Source organism: Plodia interpunctella, chromosome 6 (assembly GCF_027563975.2).
Source record: "Plodia interpunctella isolate USDA-ARS_2022_Savannah chromosome 6, ilPloInte3.2, whole genome shotgun sequence".
NCBI lineage: Eukaryota > Metazoa > Arthropoda > Insecta > Lepidoptera > Pyralidae > Plodia > Plodia interpunctella.
The window spans coordinates 4,140,262-4,160,797 of record NC_071299.1 but is presented as its reverse complement, the minus strand read 5'-3'; the positions used below and the strand labels follow the sequence as shown (position 1 = coordinate 4,160,797).

The following is a 20,536-nucleotide window of genomic DNA, read 5'->3' as shown; positions in this document are numbered from 1 at the left end:
GTAACACATTTTACTAATTAGCTTTACCCCGCGACTTCGCTCTAGTGTGAACCTTCTGGAAAAATGAAACATAGAAAATATTTTTACTAAAATTGTAAGTGGTAAGAGAAGAATTGCCCTTCGCAGTACCGCCTACATAGGAATTTTGAGATAATAAATAGCAATTCGTAATATTTTTTTTTTGTTTTAGTCGGGGAGAAATTGGGTACTTTCCAACTCGTCAAATGATTAACTTTTTTCTAATGTCAAAAGCAACAAAAGCTTGTATGATAGTAATGTATTATGACGTCACGATTTTTGAAATTGATTTTCAAATTCAACATCGTATATACTTTCTCATTCAGTTTTATTTTGGGCTGTGACGTCATGAAGGTTCTAATTTTGAATATTTTGTGTTAGACACATATTCCATTTATCTTAAATCTTAAAAAATGGACACATGTAGTCATATAATTATGGCCGCTATAAAGCTCCTAGATAGACTGTGATCTTTTTAGACCCTTTGGTTAGGGAACCCTAATAAGTGAAATAAACTTACATTTACTTACAGTCTAACTAAACTCCTGATAATTTTTAAAGTGGATACACTTTTTCAATCATATGTTTAATAATAAGCTGATAGCTGATTAAATTGAATATAATATAATAGTGATGGTGCCTACATACGATATGGATAGGTGACTTCATATTTACCTACGGTACACAAAATTTGGCTGGTGTGTAAAAAAGTCATCTGTGTATAAAGGATGTTTACTTAAAAAGTTAATTAGTTTAGAAATCTTTAATTATTCGTAATTACATTTGGAAAATTAACTACTAAGGAAATCTCTAATCATTTTGGTATTGCTTGTTAGGTCATTAGAGACGTGCCAAAGATATTTATTACTACCTATAAGCAGTATTTTTTATAAAAAAATATTTATATATATAAGTACTTATAATGTTAACAAATTTAAAATTAACATCATTTATATTTCATAATATGAAAATGGAGTTAATAACAAAAAATGTCTTAGGAAATGAATTCATTAATCAGTAGATACCGTATATAAACTTGATGGATTCATAAGGATTGCAGAACAATAAAATGTTTTTAATGAAATTCATGTTACAATCAAAAGACGAGGTAAGTAGGTATTTAATTAAATAGTGGTATCAGTGTGTATGCAGTGAAGATGGCCAATCATGCTGATATCTGGAACTTATTTATGGTTAAATTGGTAGTCATCCCATCCATAATCTTCTTTATGAATATGTCCTTTATTAAACTGCTTGTTTTTTAGGTGGAGGAGAAGGTCATCGTAAGTCTTGAATTCAGTCTTTTGTGGAGATTTGACACCTTTAGGTAGGATTATGTACTGTCCGCCTGGACCTTGAACGTACTCCCGACCACCTGTCTTCATGTATCTGTAGTCCAGGACTAGCGTGGGCTGGTAGTAGTCGGGGTTGTTGAACTCTTGGAGGATCCTGAGAAGGTTTTTATAGTTCATTTCATTTATTGAGCAAAAAGAGAAAGCTAATTATGATATGAAATATTTTTTCGAAAGAAACAATTTTTGAATTGACAAATATTTTTATTTTTTTTCTGAAATGATAACTATTGTAATGAAATGTATATTATAAGAACTAAATACTATATGAATAACAATGGTTTTAAAAATATTTGTAATACTTAAAAATATTTGTAATATAATTTATTTTTATTTTATTTACCACTGCAAATAAAATAAAAATAAATTAAGTACTTACTGTTGCTGTCGTTTGTCCTGAAAAATGTCAAAAATATATAAATAAAAAATGTTTATATGTAAGGGTAAAGTTATTAGTAGGTTTGTGAGTGAAAAGACATGGAAGATTTTATAATTAAAATAAGTGATTATCATTGCCTCACTGCATATTTAAAAATTGGTATATAGTATTTATGTTCATGAATGCATTTAATAACCACTTTCTTTTTTGGAAGTCGGTTAAAAAAATATTGTCTTCATTCACCTGTTCACCTGTACACGTATAATTTTAAAGCAAACTCACATTTTCATTGTACTTATAAACTCGGTCGTGAGGGTTGTATTTCAAAGGATCCTGTTCCTTATCTTCCTTATAATCTGTCTCTTCCACCCCCGAGGCCGCAGCCACCACCGCCGCGAGATATAAAATCTGAAAAAAATATACAATTTTTAATTTCACTATTTCTATAATACTTTCCTAAGTTTAAATGAAGAATGAAATTTGTCCTATTAAACTAGGTCATGAACTAAGATTTCTATATGGTTAGATAAATATAATATAATATACGTATGTAAATAAACTAAAATAGCTTAGTTTCAATTTTAGTTATTTAATATTTACTTTCCTTGTACCTTATATACTTAGGATCGAATGATTTAAGAGTTATAAATAATTGTATAATGAAAAAGAAAAAGCAATAAAATAATAAATATAAAATGGGCGAAAAGACTCAGTTTATTCTCACCCAAATCATAACAATCGACGCGTCAGTTCCTGCAAGCGAAAACAATCAGAATAATATCGAAATGGAAAATCTTGCAAATAGGTATGTTCTTATTTCGTGATGCGAGCGGATGAGGATGTAACAATTAACAGCCTATGTTTTAAACGTGAGATATAATTTTATAATCATCTTAAGTGATATATATATCTATAAGTGATATAATTATCTTTTATTTATTATAAATATATAGATCTGATATTTGTTTCTTTGACATGAATTTAAATTAGTTAATCGTCCGCGGAAAATAGAATATGGTTGCCACCAAAATTCGCGTAGTATATTATGACCTGTGACTAATAAATTTAAGAATTTGATTTTGTCACCTTAATTGTGGATGTTACAAATAACAAACTTATTAATAGTTAGGATATAGCAAGAAAGAGGGATTTATACAAGCTTTTATTTAACTTGCAATGTAACTGTGTATATACATGTCCTTATGTCTATTCGGGTGGAATAGACATAAGGACTTTTGAAGTCGGAATCTTGAAGCAGATATCTTCAACCGATTGAACTAAACCTTTGTACACACGTTTAGTTTAGATGATATACATTACTATGATAAGCATGACATGATGGCGCACTTAGGAACGGCTCTAGATGTGGGAACTCCTCAACTGTTTATTAAAATACGGTGATATTTTTGTCACACATTGAATGCATTAAAATATCTTTAACAACAATAAAAGCTTGTGTCAAAAGTGACTTTTGTAAAAAGCTGGGTGTCGATGCAAGACTTATTAAAACCTAAAATCTTCCAAATACACTGCGTTACAATATTAGTTTAGGTTACGTAATAAATTACTAAAGTGCTTACTACGGTTTATCTTATCTTAAAAATAAATGTACATACAATCTTTTCAACTTCATTCGAAGTCGGAATATAGAACCAGGAGTAGGTTTACTTTTTATTTCCTCTAGACCATCTTAACACAGTTGTAACACTTCCAATTTTATATTAATTCCTAATCCAACATTAATTTGCGTATTAAAATTATTGTATTAATATTAAAATCAACTCCGTTCATCCGCTGATAACGGTATTATCAAAAACTGTTGTATACTGTACACATACATACGAAAATCAATTGCATTCGGAAGTGTTTTTACAGTGATACTACGTGGTCTAATGCGCGCATCACAAGTCTTCACAAGATGATGTTAACGACTCACGTCATTGAATTATTTTGTTAATGATTTATTATACGTACATTGATTTATAATAGTTTCCATCAATTTACTCAAATTTGCCATTATTGATATCATAGAGAAAAATTATGTACAGACCTATTAGATTTTCTGTGTCATAATTGGCATGTTTGTTCCAATGGGAATGAAACCGTGTCTATGGAGCGATTAGATAAACTTATTCTATTTATTGCCTGGAGCTATTGCCCCAGGCAATAAATAGAATAGGTTTCATTCCTATTCAAGCTCCGGCTTAGGTTATACCCACATAAACTTATTCTAAGCTAGCTATTGCTAGCTTAGAATAAGTTTATCTGTTTATAATGGATTGGGTATAACATAAGCCGGATATACCCAACCATATGTATGTACTCATATTTTTAGCAAATATTTTTTCTTTTTTATTTCGGTTTAGCCCTATGAAATAATTAAAACAAGCCTTAAAATTTTGATCTTATCTAATATACAACCTGAGTCCTTTCGGAAATTCCTTTTTAAATATTGATGAAAGTATTTTTGTGTTTGCTCCAATAGTCATACATATCTATAATATTAGTGCTATGATACTTATAATCTATATCATCTCGGCACTATAAAAAAACGTCTTCCAATTTCTTTTTCAGTCTCCCCATTTTTCTAAATCATACATATATATCAGGGTACCTACAAAGTAGAGTTTTGCTTTTAATTATCTTAAAGGCAATATAAGTCCTCCATAATAAGTCCATACTCATCGACTTTAAGGTCCGTGCACACATAATACTTTTATTGCTGCATAAATTGTATGGAATTGTTACGTTATAAAAATTCCATACAATCGGGCCGCATAAGTGCAGCGCACGAATTTGTGCATAGGCCTTTATTATATCTTTATTTAATACTGATGAAGATTTGCTCACATTCAATGAGCACCAGTATGAAAATATATTGGTTCAATTTTATTCCCGTAACCGACCACATAAGTAGGTGGCATTGGGCAACCAATGACGCCATTAAGAAAATGAAATGTTTTGTAGCGTAAATTATGGCTATTAAGTAGATTTGTATAATTTGACTGTTTTATTCTCCTATATTTTAGTATTAAAAACAGTACGTAGGTAGTATACATTAAACGAATAACTCATACAGTTGAAAACATAAAGTTGGTCTGTATGACTCGTTTATATAATGTCTCTCCCTCATCTTCCCGGCTCCTTACGCCGCCGTCAGAGCTTGGATTATGCTTTATCCCCACCCCTTCGCATGGTCTTCATCATATAATAATGTGTTCATGCAATAAGTATAATGAAAATAAATACAATTTATGGGAGCGCTCACGAATCTGTAATTACATTCACATAATAAATATATTTTATTATAATACCACATTTGGTATATAGTAAAAAAATATCGATTTCCATAATAATTGTTCAGTTCAGTCTTTCAAGATGGGGAATTGGAGATCACAAAACGTTATTATTCTTTGGGAGTCCTGTAGAAACGGGGATTGTGACCGTGGTGGTAGTTCTCTTGGAGCTTTCGCAGGATAGGTCTAGCGAGCTCATGGTGGCCGTAATATTTGGGCACTAACCAGGGTCCATGATGGTCATGATGATCATGATGGTCGTGATGTTCTACCACAGGTTTGTGGTCATCATGATGTATAAATACTGGTTTATGTTCAACATGATGAAGGAACAGGGGTTTGTGTACTGGCACCAGGGGCTTGATCAGCGGCACAGGCTTGATTAACGACAAAGGCTTGATAAATGGCACATCATGATGCAAGATCAATGGTTTGTGCTCAATATGTGGCTTGTGTTCTTCGTGATGATGTACTATCTCAGGTTTGTGGTCCAAGTGTTTGTGAGTCTTGAAGTGAACATGATGATGTGGCGCTGAGTATTCCACGTGGGCATTGAATCTGAAATATTAAAGTATAAAGTTAGCCATCATAAAATTACGAATTTTGGATTAGGTATATAGAGACCGATTTTCTTTTCATTTATAATTTCTCCTGTAGTTAAAATGAGACCTTACCCGCTGTGCTTGTCGGCGTGGTACTTGACAGTGCGCTTGCGACCATCAGGCTCGATCAACCAATACTCTCCCTTCACCTCATCGCCATGTCTTGCTTCGGACTGACCCTTGTGGTCGTGAGTGTGTGGGTCATTCACGCTGTAAGAGAACTCGTATGAAGGATACGCCCAAGCCTGAAAAATACGATTGTTATATCTTTGTTATTCTCTTAGATATCTCATTCTATTTTAAGTATCATCATGGAAAATTACATGAAAAACTAATGAAATGAAGTTATGAATTAAGATTAGTGAACTGAATCTATAAAGTGAATTGACTTTAGAATTTTAATCAATACAATAAAAAACAGCTGCTTGTCTATAATTCGATAAATAAATATCATATCACCGCGCAGATATTGAATTAAGTGGTACAATAATGAGTCAATCAAAGGAAGGTTTTATAGATGTAAGGACAGGATTCCACCGATAGACCAGCCCACTGTTCAGCTTAACACGGCCTTCGAAGTTTCGTGCTGCAAGTACATATATAAACAACGTACATATTCCTCATGATGCTCCGGCTCGTGAGCTCCAATGTGTGAGAGTTCTCCGTGGTGCTTGTTATGGAGGATGACCTTCTGCTCCGAGATCGCGGGGCCGTCTCCCAGCACACACAGCGCCAGACAAACCACACTTAATATCTGTGATACAAAGAGCAAATTGATTTCGTTTTTTGTGTAATAAAGTTATGATGAGAACGCTGTTATTACAAGCCTTATTAATTCCACGCATTTCTAGATTAGACTAGCTATAGGAAACTTCATAACAGCAAATGATTTTTTTTGCTTTTTGCTCACGACGCGATGAGTTGTACATCCATTTGGTAAACTATATATCCGTTCAGTATTTTAGGAGTTTATCGAGTTGAGAATTTATCAAGACAGACGGACGATATTTTCACTATTTATAATCTTTCACTTCAACTTTGGATTTTTATTCACTTAATACACAAATGTATTTTATTTTAACACTTGTATTTACCTTCACAATCATGTTTGAATCTTAACGCCCTATAATAATGATTATATATGCGTTTATTTGAAATCTCCTTGCTTATATATGCACTCTTAGTACAATTATATCCCAATGATTAGTATCCTGTAATATAACACTAATTACATAAAATTGAATTACTCATCTACAGACGTAACACTGAAAATGAAAAGAGAAAACCAATCTGATGGTCAATACAATAATTTTAAATTATTGCAGTAATTAGCTTGACTTGTTGAATACGGTCATGATTTATAAGAATTCAACTAGGTATATGTAATTTTGATTATAATATTACCTAGTATAAGATCAACTCCGCTCTATGCACCACGCACATTTTTATTAAGTAAATATTTTTTTGTAATCCGTGTTTATAAGCATACGATGCACATATTATATCACATCTTTCTTTTTTCTTTCTTTTTGAGTGTGTTTCTTTCTTTTTTATTTCTAACACTGGTGCCAGATTTTATTCAAGTCGCTTAAAGGTATCTGACATGACTTTCACGACTACTTATCGACATCTGATGGCAAGTGCTCGCATGCATATTAGTGAACTTAATATGTCAACCAGTGTGCAGGTTTCCTCATTATGTTTTTTTTTTCACCGGAAGCAGGTGGTGGTCGATAAAAACTAACTACTATGCATGAGTAAGATTGGTATACAAACTCATGTGGCTAGAGTAGTATTTTAGTATACAAACTTATGTGGCTCGAGTAGTCGAACCTGGGACTTTTCAATTACAGCAGACGATCTTAACCACTGGGCCATCGCTGCTTCAGTAGTTTCATGGACTCCATTCTCTTCCGGTGAAGGTAAACATTGCGAAAAAACCTGCACACTATAAGTGGTATTAAGTTCACTAGTTTATATAGGATAGGTGGCGGTTTTTAAATGCCTTTAAATGACTTGAACAAAATCTAATAAAAGCGTGTAAGCATTGACACACTCAAAAACAAAGAAGGAAAATAGACCACCAATCAATTTAACCGATTTCAGAAAAAGAAGAAAGTTTATTTGCCCACTTGTACTTATGACATTTCATAGGATAAAGTTTCCAAGTAGTTATTTTGAAAAAATATCTATGCTAAACATGAATTAAGACATATTAATTTAGGTACCTAGGGGTAGTTTGCTAACAATGACGGGCGACCGAAAAATATTGACAATAAGGTAAATGACAAACACAGAAAAATTGAAAAATTATGTATGTTCTAGATAAAATAGATGTATTTAAAACCATTGTGATAATTCAGACTGTCAAAATTCTGCTGGAATAAGAACATTTAAAGTTGGTTAGAAAGTTCATTTGAAAAAAATAATACAATTATACAATAAAGTAAATAATCGTAAAAAACTACGTCACGTCATGTTAGAGTATCATTTAGTATGAAGCGTTTGGACGAGTCCAAAAATGTGTGATTTTATTTTTGTCATTTCTTTGAGTACCATTGTCATTGTCACAATGTTTTCAGTGGTGTCTCTAATAATATAAGGGCCTTCGAATAGTCATCAAAATGAAAATTTGTCATCTAACCAATTCACAAAAAACAAAATACCAGGAAGTCGGTAGGGTAATTAAAAAATATAATTTAGTTTAATTACCTAAGTGTTAGAAACTCTTGTGATCTTAAATTATGCTGATTAAATGTTTCAGGTGTCAACAATGAAAGAAAATACATTATTAGCGCTAATATTTTTATTTATTTTATTAATTTCTTTATAGACTTGCTTAGACGCAGACAAATCAGTCTTATAGGCGAAGTGGACGTCGGATATTGATGTCGCTAGCAGTATCAATGTGAATTTATATTTGGTGATGAACATGATGATGAGGCGAGGAATGATGGACGATGGCATTAAATCTGAAAAAAAGGACAAAGTTATAATATTTTTTTTTCAATATTTTATTGCAACATAAGTCGTTTTTTTATTTGAAACTATACAAGCACCCATTTCGGCAATAACAGTGAGGATAAAAAAGGTTAAATATAACATATTTTTAAATCATTCTATTTGGTTTTAGAGATCTATAAGCAATATCAACGTTTTTTAATTATTTAAAAAAGATTTTCCCTTTTGGCTATCCAAATAATGAATGGCCCATTGAAAATAAAAAATGGCTTCAGATATATTTTCACCGGATCAACCAAAAGGTTTTCCGTTGAAAATCAAAAACTGTTGACTTGTTTTAGCGGTTTGGTTGGTCCATGTGGAAATCTTCAAACATCTTAGAGTTACAGATGACCAAAATAAAAATACTTTTTTAACTTATTCAAAACTTTGATTTTTTTTTACAAACTTCAATTCGAAGTATGCACCCCAGGATGATGATTTCAAAACTTTTGAGTTCTTAGTACTATATATTATGATCTAGGTGTACATAAGTAGTACCTATGTGTAACATTAAAGGATATTACGAGTAAGTTCCTTAGCTTAAATCCGATATGCCTTTGCAGTTTTTTTAGGCTAGTTATATCTCACCCGGTGTGGTCATCCGCCTTGTACTCCACCTTCCTGAACCTGCCGTCGGGTTCCACCAGCTCATAGCCACCTTTCACCACGTCTCCGTGTCGGACCTCATGCTGGGACTTCACGTCGCCGGTGTGGTGGTCGTGCACTGAATAGGAGAACTTATATTCTGGGAACGCCTGGAAATATATACGCGCGATATATATACGCTGATGATGTAACTTGATAAATCGTTACTTTTTGACCTCACATCCCCAAACCCCAGAGGTTTCAAAAGCTAAAGGTATAAATGGAGTTAAAGATTGGTATTTCATATGATTTAGTTTTGCCATTTTATCAACGGCAGCATCCGCAGACAGAACATTTTAATTGTTTCTTAGAATCTCATAGTGGAATCCTATACATAATAATGAAAAGGTCTCAGTAAACTGGAACCTTTTACTTGGGGTCAAGAGTATCCAGATACATTAGCTATAGTAATATATAACCAAGAACCTTGCCATTTGAGCCAGCAGCAGAAATTATCTCAAAAGATCAAAATCAATACTATAGCACACACTATTGTTGGATTACTTAAATGTAATGCTGCTATTTAGCTTGCTATTTTAACTAAAAGATCATGACTTAAAAGTCAAGATTTTTTATCTCTTCGTATGTGCTATTTCCATAGTAATATTTCTGGGTTATCTTAAAAATTTAAGGGCTTTCTTCATAGTCGTATTCCTCATGGCTGAGGGTCGTGATTATTACGTGGAATGAAATACACACAAAAACTTTCTTGGCATTATTAATGGAGTGGTTTGCCATTGCCTTCTCTATTTCACACAAATGTTAATAAGAAACAAGCAGTGTGCAGGTTTTCTCACGATGTTTTCCTCCACCGGAAGCAAGTGGTGGTCGATGAAAACTCTTTTTTATGAGCCAGATTGGTATTTAGTATGATATTATATATTCATATTGAGTATGATTCAAACCTGGGACCTTTGGATCCACAGGCGGGCGTCTTAACCATTACACCACCACCGCTTAAGGGCTTTAGGTATTTATAGTTTATTCATCAAATTTTACAATCTTACAGGTATGGACCGGTAAGTAGTATACAAGACCTACAAGATTTATAAACAAATTTGTATCTAACGAATAAAAATTATTGTCACTATAGAGCAACAAAATTAACTTGTTACCATATAGTAACAAGATTAACCCCATGTAACACAAGTGGGCCTATGACCGTTAGTGTTGCATGGGGTTAATCTTCAATCTCATGGAGTCAATCTAACTCACTCAAAATTTAAATGACAACAACAAAAATAGCGTCGCTGGTATATTATAATCAAATTTAACCCGTGTAATAAGTATAATTCCTATTACTCCGCCAGTCTAACTAGGGCTTAAGTACAGGAAACTTACTAAGTTACAATCAGCCGTTCACTTCAAATCAGAATACTGTACCTATTTGCCGATAATTTTATGAGTTGTGTATTAAATAACTTTTATAGATTAAATTCAATAACGGAAGAGTAGGAAATTGGGGAACATTTGTGTGATTATGACTTCGGATTAGGATAAATTACATTGAGAAATCGTATAAAAAGCTAGCGAAATGCTATCTATCAAATAGAAATATTATAATATCTAAAAACCTAAAATCCGATTTTAAATAGTAATTAAAATAGATATTATAATTCATTCATACATTCAAAATATGCCTAAAGAACGAAGAATAAACGAAATACTCACATAGTGATCATGGTGAATAGGCAAGTGATGGATTGGAAGGTGGTGGTGTAGAGGTTCGATCGGGTGGTGGATAGGAATCGGGTGGTGGATAGGAATGTGATGGTGGATGGGAATGTGGTGGTGGATCGGGTGGTGGGGACCCACGTGTTTGTGCAGGTCCTGGTGGCTGATCGCGGGGTGGTGATGGTGGTGGTGGTGGAAAGGGAATAGGGCCTGGCACGCCGACAACAGCGCGCAGAGGGCTAGCACCTGAAAGAATTTATTTATTTAAATGTATTACAACTGGTCATGTATCTGTAGTGTTCGGATTCCAAAGGTATGGCTCACACAGGCATGTATAATAACGCAGAGAATTTATTTAATAAACATAAGAGTTGATTTATAGATTAGATAATTAAACCCTATTTAAAGCTAATAATTAAAGCAAATAAATTATTGTTAATTTTGATTTAAATATTGATTTTAATTCTACCTAATTATGTATTTTTTTTCATAATTATCATACAAGAATCTCTGGTATAAGTGTGAAGGCCAGTACTAAAAATTATATTTAAAATTACAACCAACGTCCATTTATCACATGTATTGATACAAGTCGGAGCTGTTTCTTGTAGGATAGATATAGACTTAATAAACTTCCCCAGCGGTGTTCCCTAACAGTTTCGACATGAAAAGAGTTTATCGCTTTCCCAAATATTCAGCACCGCAAATCGGCAATCGCATTTGGTTCCCGGTGTCCATGAGCTACGGTGTTTGCTTACCATCAACCAAAAAAGACAAAGTTTTCACTTCGTAACATATCTTCCACTACTACAGTCATCACTCACTTCATGCGAGTTCTAGGGTGTTAATAACATCGCCCTAAAGATTCACTATTTTAAATATGTTTTTCACACTTACTTTTGACAACATTGTCGATAAACAATCGTTTTTCAGTATAAACAGTTGACTTGATGTGTCCCAAGAAAATAGTGCGAATTTTGCTCTGCCTCATTAGTTTATATAGAGTTTATAATTGTGGGAATTATTAGAGCAAAAATCCATTGATCAATTTCTTAGGGTTTGCCAACACCTATCGTAATATGTAGTGTACTTATTGTGTTGCGTGTGTGTAAGGAATTTAACCACTGTGTGCAGGAACTAAGATTTAAAAAAGTCTCGCGTTTCCGAAACAACTTGTTTTCGTTGATGGGTAATGAAATAATATAGTAATAATTCTTCAAATTAACTTAGAAATTATTGTTTATTGTTTGATTTGGAGGTTTCCTATCCTACACAGATTTTTCATACTGCAATGTTAATAATTTGTTTAATACTGCAGTGTTAATAATAAGGTTGTATTTCTTAAAAACATATCAACAAAATGTAGGTACTTCTTTCAATGTTATCTATAAAAACGATCTATTACAGAAATCAAAAAATCATACGGTCGACCACAACTTGTTCAAATAAAAAGTTTGTCATGGTTACATTGTTGCTGTGATTCAAATGTAAAATAGTTACGGTAACAGATGTAATCTTCTGTTACTTGCGTTGAAGAACTTTTTATGCGCATAAGAAAATAATAATTATTTATTATTATTTAATTTTTTGCTTGAAACGGGTATTAAATGCGCACGTACCTTTTATACCTCGGATGTTTCGGGTCGCGTGCGCTTTTTTACCCGTATCAAACAATTAATTGTACCATGTAAGATGCAATAAAGAAATTCATTCATTCATTTATCAAGTTTGTAAGGCGCTTTATAAAGAAATTTTAGGTACATTATACATCGCAGGTAACACGTCGGGGGGTGCGGCTAGTATCTCCCTCACACATAGGTACATTCATTAGAATATCTGTATAATATATCTGTATAAATAATTATAGGATATTTTAATATTATGTGTGTGTCTGTAGAGTTTTAAATAAATTTCTATTCTATAACCTACAGCAACAGGCAGCAATAGGGTACTTTTAACTTGAAATATCTACAGAAAATCAGCTATAATAATCATCATATTTTAAAATATATTGCACAGAATAAAAAATACATAACTCAAACGCTTCACTTTCTGTACACTGGAAAACTTTATTAAACCAAAGGCATTACTCAAGTGCATTAAAATGTGTGAGAATGTGTGTATAATTTCGTACTACGTTGCTGAAAAAGCGTGACAATGCGTTGATTATGTCTCTCCGTGAATATATCATGTGTTAATAAGATTAAATCTATTGGGTAATATTTATGACATCTGGAAAATGTATTTCATAAAATATTTTTGTAAAAAAATTGCGGTCCGTCCCCGGCTTCGGCAATTATAGGTACGCATAAACCTTCCTCAGTATTCACACTATCTATTGGTGAAGACTCCGTGATGAATCTTCCGTGCGGAAGTGATGACTTTTAGGACTACCTACCTGTAAGTAGTCGCATACACGCTAATGAACTTCTGTCAACCACTGTGCAGGTTTCCTCACAATGTTTTGTTTCACCACAATTACCACACTAGTAATTATAATTGACCACCACAAGTAGTGGTTACTATTTTTGATCAGATTGGTATACTCATGTAGCACGAGTAGGATTCGAACCTGAGACCATTCGACACACAGGCGGACGATCTTAACCACTGGATTACCACCGCTTCGTTACTTATTATGCACGTGTTAGTAAAAAAATATAAATACACATTATATTTATAATGTGTATTTATACCGTACCCAATTTATAGATAATTATTAGCTACAGAATAAATAACAAGAGTGATTCATATTTGAAAAACGTTTTATAATTGTGATTGCTTAGTAGAGGGTTTATATTGAAATAATAAATAATAAAAATGTTAAAATAAATTACTGTACCGACTATTTCATGGTGTCAGTATACTCTTTATTTATTTACGTATAGGATTAGACGATTGAGAACCTACGTATTTTATATTACTGCCCGAAAAATTGTGTTATGTGTTCAGGGTTAATTCCTAAAGGTTTGGTGTTATTTTCGTTATACCAAGTAACGTAGGTCAAGTTTTCAAATTTAGTTACTGTGATTGTAAGAATAAGAATGCGGTACTTAAATGGTTTTTAAACTTTCTGTTCGCAATGTCGATTAAAATCGATATTCATTTAGATCTGGCCCAACCTTGCCTTTTGTTTCCTACGTTTACCGATTTGCGGTTCACATTGCTTGTTCTCACGGGGTCGCCGTTCTCTGTACATATATACAGTCACCTACATATAAAGTGACCTTTATGTGATGGTAATAAAGACGATTTTGCAGCGCGTTATTGGCTGATGTGCGGTTGTCTATACACGTACAATGCTACTCATAATGTTTGCTAACCTTTTATGACTTTATTGACCAAATATCCATGTAATTACCTGAGAAACTTCTACTTTTTGTTTTTAAAATGTATTTTTTTGTATTATTGGTGACTTCCAAAATTCATAAAATATTTTTTTTTGGATGAGTTTGATATCGATTTGAAAGAATATTAAATATTTGACTCTCAAACGTCAAATATTTAATATTCTTTCAAATCGGTACGGACTACGGTACCATGCTTAGGTAATGGTTTTGTTTTGTCAAACCCTATTATTACTTATAAACAAGGTGTTACGCAATGTCTCTATAATAATAACATACTTGTTAAGATCAATATCCTAAATGGGAGAAGAGACAAAATATAAAATCTTGAAATCGTTAGCATAACATAGAAAGATATTATATAAATTGCACTGTATGAAAGTATGTTTATTCGAATGGAATATTGAAGGTCATCATTTCGAAGCACTTCTCAGTGTCTCATTGAGTTGAAATTTTACATACACGGTTGGTTTACGAGCTCATAATGACCAGATGGTTCACCTAAAATGAGAGGACTACTCAACGGTCTACAGCACGGATATGATTTATTTGTCACGCATTATATGCAATCTCTCTCTGATAATAATAAAAACTTTTTAAATTAATGTGGGTATTTATTTTTTTTCCTTTTTTTTAATGAAACAAACCTTACACGCCTTAACAATATTTTTGTGCCTTAGTATAAACATCACCCTTAAATCCCGTGCCAAAAAATCGTGCGTGTTGGGCATACACGCATCTCGTGCTGTATAAGCATTCGGAATGCTTTTGTCACACCAAATATGTGGGTTGTCTGGCAGTCCATGGACATTTCTGGCCCAGTTTTTAAGAAAGCTATAGGCTCTTTTTTAAAGTATTCACGCTGCACGAGTTTGTCTTTCTACATTTCAATCAACATCTATGAATTCAATATACCTGGATATTTCCTTACGAAAATCATGAAAATTTACTGGCTGTCGTAATAATAATAAATAAAAAGTACCGCGTGCTCTTTGCCTTTAAATGGTAATGAAATATATGATTAACTATATATTTATATAATGATAAATTATAGGTACAATATATATATTTTAACTTAATGACTGTTATATTTACACAGAAATTGCCGTCAAATCATTTTTTCATGTAGTTATTATGGATTGCAACAAAAATTCCGCCATTTCCTTCATCATAAATACTAATACGTGTTTGTTGATGATTGGTAAGCGTGTGGTATGTGATTGATTACATCGTCAGTTTTACAGGATATGGTCAAGGTTTCAGTCACTTACTATCAGTATTAATTACAAGAATTAGGCATAATCGGAAATTCAACTAAAAATTATTTATTTTACACACATTGCTTCATTTCTACACGCTCTGCTGAAGTTGTATTTTAAAAGCTTTTATTAGATCTGTACCTTATGAGAAATATCACTTTTCTACAAATTAGGTAAGTATGAATTCTATTTATTATAACATAATAAACAGAATCAGCCTGCCAGTTTGAAAAACCTTAAAAATAGGCTAGTGGCCAAAGCCCTACTTTCGCTGTTTACATTCGAAGTTTTTGACATCTGACATCTGGCAGTCGATCGACAGCAATGAATGAACAGAAATTGAAACAAAAACAATGTGAACGTGATTGTCTCTAAAGATTTGTATATAATGTGATATTTTAAAATTTTTCTTTTCGCTTTATATCTATATTGTTTCTTTAGTCTCCTTGTTACTTATTTTATAACAGCAATTTCATCTGAAAACTAACGACTGAACACCACATTAATTATCTACTTCCTCTCAATCACAAAATATCTTCTGGACTGATTGTGATGAAAGATACACGTTTTATCTCGAAGTTCTTAAGAGTCCTGAAATTCAGCAAGTATTCGTATAAGCCATTCGTACTTCAAACAATATGTATGCAAAATTTCAAATAGATTGGTTGAGTAGATAAAACTTAAAGAGGTAATAAATAAACAAACTTACTTTCACATTTGTCATATTAGCTAGGATTCAATGGTCAGTGAGATACTTCGCCAATGTGAACACATTACGCGGAGATTATTATCTCAGAGTGTGCCAAGATCGATGCTTGACAAGGGTTGCCAACATTTTTAACAAGAGATAAAGTATAACTAGATCTGAAATTATTTATTTTTTTAACGTTTCAAAAACATATTTTTACTGCTTCATGTGTTATATGTATAAGTTAGTGTCATTTTTTAAATTTTATATAGCTTTCAAAAATACTGTTCTTCTTCTTCTTTGCGTGTCGAATAGACCTTATCATAAACAAAACTATAAGTAAATTGAATGAGTTCATTTTAACATAATTTATCTTACAATAGCCAGAACTGGAACACAAATGCTGAAAACAGTATTTGGTTATATTTTATTTTTGTTCAACAGTATTAATTATAATGTAGTGAAAAACAGTATAATACTGTTTTAACACTATAGTAGAGCGTTATAGATTTGCCATCGATACGCAAAGAAGAAGAAGAACAGTATAGTTGGCAACCCTGCGCTTGTGCGACTTTTAGCGGATTCCGCGCCGCATTCTATTTGGTGAGTTTGTTGACTGAGTTACAAAAATTTTTACTGACAGAAAGCCTTGCAATCGGTGATTGAACAGATTGTTATCATTTGAATGTGGGGCGAAAAATAAATATGTTTTCTGCCAAATAACTGATATGGGTACTTATACTTTGCTTTATTAAAAGTAGAGCATACCTATTAAAAATAATACTTTTCGAAGAAATGCTTCGGTTGATTACATTCTGTAATATGGGGATGTATGATAATTTAACTTAGGAACCTGGTGGACATGCAGGTAGTATTTCCAATACAAGATCTGTAAGAAAAGGGCTGCTAGTTTTGAAGTTACAAATAGCGTAGGCAGACACCTATGTATTAGTGTAGTTGTGGCGGGAAGTAATGATTGATTATGTTGTGGTTTTGAAACATAGCCATTGTCAGTATTACTACGTTTTCGACGCAATTGTAGTAATCTTAGGCGAGATTTACGCATAATGTAGGCCACAGGATCTATTTGTTTGTAGGCGATTCGACATCGTTATTCTGATTGCGTTTAAATTGACGGTATTTTATCGTTAAGGTTACGTTTCAAATTGTATATTACTGTATTTACAACAATTGTTATTTCTAATGCTGTAAAATTGTTATGTGTTTGTAAAATGAATTAATAAATAATTTAATTTCTAATGCTGTAAAATTGTTATGTGTTTGTAAAATTGTTACGTGTATGTAAAATTAACAACTTGACATGAAACCATACAATGTAAGTTGTAGTTAATTGTGAAATAGTTGTAGTATGTATAATCGTATCAAATATTTAAATATGCAACCGAGAAAATATAATGAGTTATGATTTCTTGGCTCGCTTGCACTAGTGCAATATTTTAAACAAAATTAAATATGAACATAAACAGCTTATATTGAAATATTCAGATATTTCAATATAAGCTAATCATCAGACCGACTCATGTCGGTCTGATGATTTACGAAGCTTTGATAAGTATTAAGAAAGAATAAATAAGAGCCAGCTAGAGACACTAATAATAATTTGTTCTATTTCTACATTTTTGTTTATTTACACTTTATTATACTATAATACAATTTAATAAAAGTAGGACTTAATGTGAAATGCACTAACAGTCAAACTTTGGGTCATACCGAGAATGATATGTGAGATTTTCCTTAGAAAATATCTCTAGGATCAATACATTTTTATATATATTTTTATTTTACGTCAGGCATCAAAAATGGCCTCTAATTAAAAGAAAGGCGTTAATTAAATTGAAATATTCCGCTTATGTGAAATTGAGGATTAGTCAACAGTAATTTGCTTATCAGATAATGTCGTGGCCATAACACATGTGTTAAAAGTCACAGTGAGTTGAACAATTAGGTGATATGTAAATGGTTAAGTGTTTTAATAGCTAATTTTCAGCTTGGCTTCATTTTGCTAATGCCAATGTGTTGATTTGTAAAGAAAATCTTACTTTTGGTCACGCAAGAGTGATGGAAGTTGTATTGACCATAAGTTTGTTTATTAATTAACAATCTTCTGGCACGAAGGACCATTACAATGGAAGGAAGCTTGTTGTTACATACACGGTAAGGGATATCGTAATAAAAATAGCTTTTTGATTGCCGTTTTCAGTAATTAATTATATTTCGGGATTTTAACGATGGACTTTAAATATCTGCTTAAATTATCTCTTATAACCTTATTCATCAACGATAACACCTACAGTAATTCTATATAGGCATAATGTTACTATAGCAAAGGGTACAACTGTACTTACCTTTTGAAATCTAATCTTCCAATCTTCTTTAGAGCTAACAAATACTGATATTATAGATAATATAATATAAGTACAATTCGTTTTATGATATTCGGTTTCTTTGAGATTCTATAAATTGGAATGGTCTTGTATCCCTAGCACCATGGGGACAGTTGTTTAATCTCTGTTGGTTCTTGGATGGATATATATTGTTACTAAAATCAAGTGCTTAGTAATATCATATTATTTCAGTTTGGTCGGATTAAATAAATTTGCGTGGGAACAAATTTAAATGAGGGTGTCGCTGCAGTTGTGTAAATTTTAGAAGAAAAATGCTTTCGAAATGACTTTTGAAAGTTTTAAGTAAATTTTTTTCACCCCGCATTTGTGAAATTAGACGCGCATGCTATGCACACAAAACCTTTTTTTTAATTTCACAATTCTAGGGTTAAATGTATGATATATTGTATCTTTTGTCAAATGGTAATCATGACAATTTATTGAAGTTCCCATAGGAATGTTTTGACATTAAAAAGAGAGTTCAATTTCGAGGGTAGAGTCCATCAACTTGGTCACCAACCCAAAAATATGCAAACTCGTTGAGCTTACCGAAACACACACAGCAACGTCTAATTGTGAGTTTTTCTAGGTCGTCGCGCAGTAGTAATATGAGTATCATGAGTTTTCGCAATTCTCCTTACAATGTACTGTAATTATAGTTCCAAAACACACGCTGCGGTATGCGACTCGCACGCAACCGACCACGCGTGGCTTCTAGCAAATTAATTATACTACTGTGTTATGTGTAACCTCACTTTTCAAGGGTATTATAATAAGCCCGTGTGAATTGTTATCGTCTTTAAATGACACTTTTAATTATATTTAGAGGTCGCAATATTCCAAGCAAGACTTCCACGATAAAGGTCGGTGTGTTTTAAGATAAAAATAAAAGCTTGTAACAATGTAATAGGTATTTGGTACACAAACAAATAAGAGTTATTTTACAAATCATGATTTAATCTTTAATGAGATTTTTCGGTGTGGTCAATACTGCGAGTAGTTTTTCAAACATAATTCTTGTCTGTGGAGTTTTCATTTATTCATTTCCATTGCCACTTATAACTTCGTTATAGGTCTTCCTAAGTCCGTTTCTTTCATTTTCCTTTCAATAAAATTTCCTGAAATCGTGTATCCAACATAGCTAAACTTTATAAATATTTTATCGTGTACTACTGTAAGATATTTTTATTTTTTTAAATTGTATGCTGGAATAATAAATTATACAATTGAATATATAAATAAATTACCGTTTAAACAAGAATTTTGGACGTACTCATAACCGTAGCAAAGAGTTACGGAATCATAAATCATTATGTTAGGAGCGTTATATTTTGGTAAGTAATTGGAGTTAATTACGAAACTATTATATGGTGTATGATTTGTTTGTAGTTAATTTCGTAAGAGGCAGATACACATCATTCTTTATGAATTGTTATAGCTGCATTCTTGCAATTATTTTAGTATGCTGCATTCTTGTAATTTTTTTATATTGGTTATTTAGGGGATGGTCTCATTCCAAAAGTCTTCAGATGTTGATAGACGTATAAAATAATGCATAAAATCTAATACCGGTACATTATTTATTACTTGACAAAGAGAAAAAGAATATTAGGGATTTTTTACCAGCTACAAATATACTTTTATGTTGAGTTTTACGAACCATCTTCATAACGATGGATGATCGTATGGTTTTCAGTTTATAGTATATCAATCAGTAGCTTCCCCACCACATGCACACTGAATGATTTGTATGACTTCACAGATAATACTGCATCAGTGGCATCGTATCAGTCCTCACAAATTTTACCGAGTAGCTACTCTAAGACTGCTCTGGTGCTTCAGAGAGTGGAGAAAATAAAATCACTGAA

General features: G+C 32.4%; 3 protein-coding genes across 3 annotated transcripts; all 3 read right to left on the bottom strand.

Moving 5' to 3' along the window:
• Nucleotides 1-795: 795 nt before the first annotated feature.
• Nucleotides 796-3,769, bottom strand: LOC128670795 (uncharacterized). The gene is made up of 5 exons (XM_053746773.1): nt 3,724-3,769; nt 2,474-2,502; nt 2,032-2,157; nt 1,750-1,766; nt 796-1,467 (listed from the first exon to the last, which is right to left on the bottom strand). The coding sequence occupies exons 2-5, from the start codon at nt 2,480-2,482 to the stop codon at nt 1,203-1,205; spliced, it is 417 nt and encodes a 138-aa protein (XP_053602748.1). The 5' UTR covers nt 2,483-2,502; nt 3,724-3,769; the 3' UTR covers nt 796-1,202.
• A 1,386-nt stretch (nt 3,770-5,155) lies between these two features.
• Nucleotides 5,156-6,753, bottom strand: LOC128670899 (histidine-rich glycoprotein-like). Its single transcript, XM_053746916.1, has 4 exons — nt 6,742-6,753; nt 6,261-6,410; nt 5,720-5,892; nt 5,156-5,603 (listed from the first exon to the last, which is right to left on the bottom strand). The coding sequence occupies exons 1-4, from the start codon at nt 6,751-6,753 to the stop codon at nt 5,156-5,158; spliced, it is 783 nt and encodes a 260-aa protein (XP_053602891.1).
• A 1,682-nt stretch (nt 6,754-8,435) lies between these two features.
• On the bottom strand, nt 8,436-11,950 carry LOC128670787 (histidine-rich glycoprotein-like). The gene is made up of 4 exons (XM_053746765.1): nt 11,867-11,950; nt 10,967-11,215; nt 9,239-9,405; nt 8,436-8,619 (listed from the first exon to the last, which is right to left on the bottom strand). Exons 1-4 carry the CDS (start codon nt 11,876-11,878, stop codon nt 8,562-8,564), a joined length of 486 nt encoding a protein of 161 aa, XP_053602740.1. The 5' UTR covers nt 11,879-11,950; the 3' UTR covers nt 8,436-8,561.
• Between the last annotated feature and the right edge of the window lie 8,586 nt (nt 11,951-20,536).